The 5,599-nt window shown below is 46.0% G+C and overlaps 1 protein-coding gene across 1 annotated transcript; it reads left to right on the forward strand.

The window, feature by feature from the left end:
- The first annotated feature begins 1,299 nt into the window (after positions 1–1,299).
- Positions 1,300–3,659, forward strand: LOC121754994. The gene is made up of 2 exons (XM_042150281.1): positions 1,300–3,225; positions 3,451–3,659. Exon 1 carries the CDS (start codon positions 1,743–1,745, stop codon positions 3,060–3,062), a length of 1,320 nt encoding a protein of 439 aa, XP_042006215.1. The 5' UTR covers positions 1,300–1,742; the 3' UTR covers positions 3,063–3,225; positions 3,451–3,659.
- The last annotated feature ends 1,940 nt before the right edge of the window (positions 3,660–5,599 follow it).

Raw genomic sequence — 5,599 nt, forward strand, 5'->3', positions numbered from 1 at the left:
CCAGAAGTACTTCCGGGTTTGTTGATTCCCGACGATGGGATCGTACGAGACGCTGATCCAGGCGTTGTATACGTCCATCGTGTCCTTGTGGCTGTACGGATGCCTGCCTACATCTTCCTCCTCCTCCTCAGCCGCCTCCACCTCTTCCTCCACCGCCCTAGAGCTTCCACCGCCTCGTCCTCCATCCGGAGTGGGTTCATCCGGATAATCCTCCCGAATTTGGGATAATCCCTGCGAACTCCTCGTGGCGGAGGGACGAGCGTATGCATCAACATCAAAATGGGGTGGTTGGTACCCCGCCGGCGTCGACGAGCCCTGGGTGCCTGGCGTCAACGAACCGAAGCCAGAACCACCCAAGACATTGTATATGCCCCCAGTCGCCAAACGCGTTGATGTCAAACCCGCCGGAGCCGCCACCGCCATAGTTGTCGTCGCCGGACATTTTGTGATGACAATTGGAGAGGTTAGATAAAAATTGGAGAGGAAATGAAGATGATTTGTGAAGAATAGATGTGTATTTGTGTGTGAAATGAAGATGAAATATGAGTATTTATAGAGTAAAAAAATAAAATAAAAAATAAGAAAAAGGAAAACGGTCGAAAAACGGTAATATTATCATTTTCGATTTTCATTTATTTATTTTATCTTTATTAAATTTGAAATTTTTTGAAAAAAAAATATTTATTGCGTCAGCGTGTCGAAGCCCACTCGCGGGCCGGCGAGTGGGCGTCACGCATGGCGAGCCAGCCCGCGATCCGTCTCGGTGGGACGGGCGTCTCGGCGATACCGGGACGAGACGGGAGGCTGCAACGCGTATCGGCGCCGTCTCGCCTCGGCGGGACGAGATACGAGCCACCTGCGGGACGCGTTGCGGGTGGCCTAAGGGTATCCCCTATAAGCCGGACACTTCCAATAGCCCTGCCACTTTTTTTGTCTACAGCCCCAGTTTATTTGTCGGCGCCCACAAAAAAAAGTGTCCGCAGCTATAAGCCGAACACTTCCAACACTTTTTTAGCCATTTTTCATTTTATTTCATTTTTTGTTTATTTTAAATCAATTGTAATTAAAATTATCGGAATGTAAATAATTAGTCACTTTTCATTTTATTTCATTTTTAGAGAGTGAAAACTTAGAGAGTGAATTAATGGAGAGAGTTTGAAATGAGTGTAAAATGGGTGGTGGAGTGGTATTTATAATACAATTTTCGAAAAAAAAAATTTAAATTACGGGGGGCAGTCGGAGTGCCTATAGGCGCGACGAGGCGTGCCTGGCGCGTCCTCGCACTCTTCTCACCGAAAAGCCTTCCGCCCCAAAAATAGCGTCCGCCCTGGGGTGGACGCTGCCTGCACTATAGACCGGTGGGGAGACGGCGGAGTGGGGGCGGCCATAAGGGACATTTGCCCCTCCTCAATATATGTCCTACTATTATTTTATGGAGTAATTTTTAAAATTTTCGGATTTTTTTTATAAATGCGCAACTTCAAACTTTTAAAATTTCTTCTTAGATTATATTTTTGCTCCCGTCCAATTGAAATCGGGCTCCGCCTTGTTCAAACCCTAGCTTCCCCACATTCCGCTCCTCTCCCTTTCCGCTCATGCTTCTGGATTTTCACTTGGCGTTTTTTCGCTGATCAATATTTTGAGATTTGATCTCTCGTTGGATTTTGTTTTGATTTTTTTTTGTGTGGTGGATCCTTGATTTGTGCGCTGTGGTTTGTGAAATCTTTGCATGTTAGCCGGAGATGGCGTCTGCGTGCGTAAATAACATCGGAATGTCGCCGGAGAATTTCCTCGACTGTCCTCCGGCGGCTTTCCCGTCGTACGGCTGGCTGAGTCCGAGGATATCGTTCAGCCGCGAGTTTCCCGACGAGGAAGCCTCCAAAGGCGCCGCGAATCGTTCGTCGCCTAAGCGCCTGCCGATGGCGGACGATGCGGATGAGGAGAAGCTGGAGGAGCCAGATCCGGAGGTCTCCAGCAAGGATTTCGTCGATTTCGAGTTCCGGCTCGAAGATCCGGTGGCAATGCTCCCCGCCGATGAGCTTTTCGCCGACGGAAAACTCGTGCCGCTCCACCTCTCCTCCATCCGCCACTCGATGACGTCGGTTCCGGCGTTTTCCGAAGCCAGATCTCCGGATACGCCTAGCTACCGGCGGAGGAATGAGATATCGTCGAGAGATCCGTATTTGTTTTCTCCCAAGGCGCCTCGGTGCTCGAGCCGGTGGAAGGAGCTTCTCGGATTGAAGAAGCTGTACCAGAACAACAATTTGAAGCAAGAGGATCCGACAATGGCGTCGTCTCTATCGTCGAATAACAACAGCAAAAACTCCTCCAGAGGCCTCAAGCACTTGCTTCACCGCAGCTCCAAGTCCTCATTGAATACATCCATAGATTCATCCTTAAATCAACCGCTCTTAAAGGACTCTGACAACGAATCAATATCCATATCGTCCAGGCTCTCTCTCTCATCGTCCTCATCTGGCCACGAGCACGACGATCTCCCTCGACTCTCGCTCGATTCAGAAAAGCCTAGTCGTAGTGCTCATCAATCCACCGCCAGCAATCTCGCCAGAGTCCGATTGTCCAAATATAAATCGGCGGCAATGTCATCGGAAAACCGTACACAACCGTGTAGGTCTAGCCGCAGCCCGATGAGAAGAGCTCCTGAAATCATCGTTCCAGTTCGCGGCGTTTCCGTCGACAGTCCTCGGATGAACTCCTCCGGCAAAATCGTGTTCCATAGCTTGGAGAGAAGCTCGAGCAGCCCAAGCACCTTCAACGGCGGGCCTAGACACAAGCATCGAGGAATGGAGCGGTCGTATTCAGCCAACGTCCGCGTCACTCCGGTCCTCAACGTGCCGGTGTGCTCCCTCCGCGGCTCGTCCAAATCAGTCGTTTTCGGTTTTCCATTGTTCGCGTCGCAACCGAGGAAAGAAACAGGTGGTGGTGGTGGTAGCGCTGGGAACAGAAGTCAGTATAGTCAAGGCAAGAACCGCAGAGAGGAGTCAAGGCAAGAACCGCACAGATCGAACTTGAGAGAGAGGAATCAGGCAGATCGAACTTGAGAGAGAGGAATCAGGCTTAGAGTTTTTGTTTTTTTGGTAATACCAAACCTTTCCCTTACTCTTTTTTTCCCTCTTTTTCCCTTCTTTGAATAATTTGGGAGTTTGAGGTTCAGCATTACGTTCTCTCTGAATGAAGTTCTCTCTGAATGAAGGTTCGTTTCAGGTTCGTTTCTACTTTCTACCGTAGTTTCCTCCTTGACAAAATTTCATTTCAATATTATGTACATAAGTAATTCCGGTGAGTTTGTTCTCATTATTCCAAAAGCTAAATATTCTCGGCGTTGTCTGTAACTAGATTTGTTTGGAGATGAGGTTCTCTTTTTCATCATATCTGCATTTGATTACCGGAAAGTTAAATGGAATCTCTGTTTTTTCTACTTTTCAAAAGGTTCTTGATTCTGGACTTTAGCGACGACATGTGAGGTGCAGGTGCGCCTGCCTCCCACGCGCATCATCTTGCGACTGGGTTTTCTCTTACCTGTACGCATTCACTGTTTCATTAGTACTTTGCTGAGTATTTATTTTCCTTTTTATCAATTTTGCAATTATTGTGTTTAATATTTAAATTATTACTAAAAAATACATCTTCCTTGATTATTATTTGATGCAATATTACCCCACCTCTTCTTCATCTCTATTTTTTTACTGTACTTGAATAAATGTGTTCTCACACACTCAGTGCTGTGACTGGAATATAATAAATAGGGTTAATAAATCTGCTCTTATTTTACTTCTGCTCTGAACGCTCTGCCACAAGGCTCGTAACTCGAATCGCAGCAATTAATTTTGTCGATTACCAGCTGTGAATTATGATGGATGAATGAATGCAAATGCATCATGTCATTAGATTTGGAATTCAAGAGCATGGGTCCAGACTCATTTTTATTAATTTTTACTCTTTGCTCTTCCTCAATCACATTCATTTTTTTTCGTAAGGACATGCTCAAAGGTCCCACCATTCTATTATTCAATTTAAATAAAAACATTTTCACAATATTAAAATGTATTAAAAATGCTGGAATACTATTACAGATTACAAAAAAAATTAAAAATTACATAATTAAAATCCTAAACATTTAAAATTACATAATTAAATTCATAAAAATAAAAAAACCCACTACTCGTGGTTGAATTTCGCCCAAATGTGTTTGATTAGGTTTTCTTGTAGCTGAATGTACGTTCTGGTATTGCACATTATGTGTCTTGTTTCGATCCTCTCGCCCACTGTCGTATGCCCGCCTCGACGTGGGGGAGACCTCGCGGTTGAGCTTCCGGCTTCATCCTCGTCGTAAAAGTTAGCTGCCCTCTGTCCTTCGTCAGTTATAATCATGTTGTGCAAGATAATACACGTGTACATGTTGTGCAAGATAATACACGTGTACATGATGTCAGCGATATTCTTAATGTACCACATCTGAGACGGGGCCGTCACAATGTTGAATCGGGCTTGAAGGACCCCAAAAGCTCTTTCGACGTCTTTCCTAGCAGACTCTTGACGCAGCGCAAAAAGAACCTGTCTCGGGTCTTGCGGATTGTTGTACGTTTTCACGAAAGTCGACCACCTTGGGTAGATACCATCGGCGAGTTAGTAATCCATGTGGTATGCATTTCCGTTGACGGTGAAGTCGATCGCCGGTGCTAGACCATTCAAAACATCATTGAAGAATGGTGAAAAATAGAGTACGTTCAAGTCGTTGTTGGATCCGGTAACACTGAAATATGCATGCTAAATCCATAGGCGGTAGTCGGCGACCGCTTCAAGGATAAGCGTTGGACAGCCGCCTTTGTGGCCACTTAAGTATTGCCCCCTCCAAGCAGTCGGACAATTCTTCCACTTCCAATGCATGCAGTTAATGCTGCCGAGCATAACGGGAAAACTGTGGACTGTTTCCTGAAGATGAAGCAACCGTTGACAATCTTTGGTGGTGGGTGCCCGAAGGAATTCCTCACCGAAAGCAGAACGAACGCCGTCGCAAAAATTTTTGAGGCATAGGATTCCAGTTGACTCACCCACATGCAAATACTCGTCGAAGAGGTCAGCTGTTTGCCTAGTAACAAGTTATCGGATGGCACAAGTACACTTCTGCAATGCCGAGAGACTTTGCCGACCGGTTGCGTCTCTACGTGATTGAAAGTATTCAACACGGGCGGACAATGTGTTGAAAATACGCATAAACAACCGTTTTGACATGCGAAAACGGCGCCGAAAGTAATCTTCTGGAAATCGCGGCTGGTCGGAAAAATAGTCGGCAACGAGCCTTTCGTTGGCTCCCTCTCGGTCACGAGGGATGTAGCGGTGAATTGATCTAGTTGATCGAGGAGGAAGGGCGGGGGTAGTGGCGGCGACATCGGCTTCATGGGCGGCACGATAGTGTTCATAGTATTCTTGGTCATCGCGCTCCGCTTCCGCAATGATATCGGTGAAATCCATTTTTGAATTTTTTAGAGAAGGTTTGAGTGAGAGAAGAAGATGTAGATGGATTGTATGAAAAAATATGAATGAGAGATAATTTGATGTGAAAAATGGATGATGAATG

The sequence above is a fragment of the Salvia splendens genome, chromosome 11, assembly GCF_004379255.2.
Source record: "Salvia splendens isolate huo1 chromosome 11, SspV2, whole genome shotgun sequence".
NCBI lineage: Eukaryota > Viridiplantae > Streptophyta > Magnoliopsida > Lamiales > Lamiaceae > Salvia > Salvia splendens.

Bases quoted from the DNA above. Each gene is read 5' to 3' on its own strand.
- LOC121754994 (XM_042150281.1), top strand. From the start codon at position 1,743: ATGGCGTCTGCGTGCGTAAATAACATCGGAATGTCGCCGGAGAATTTC.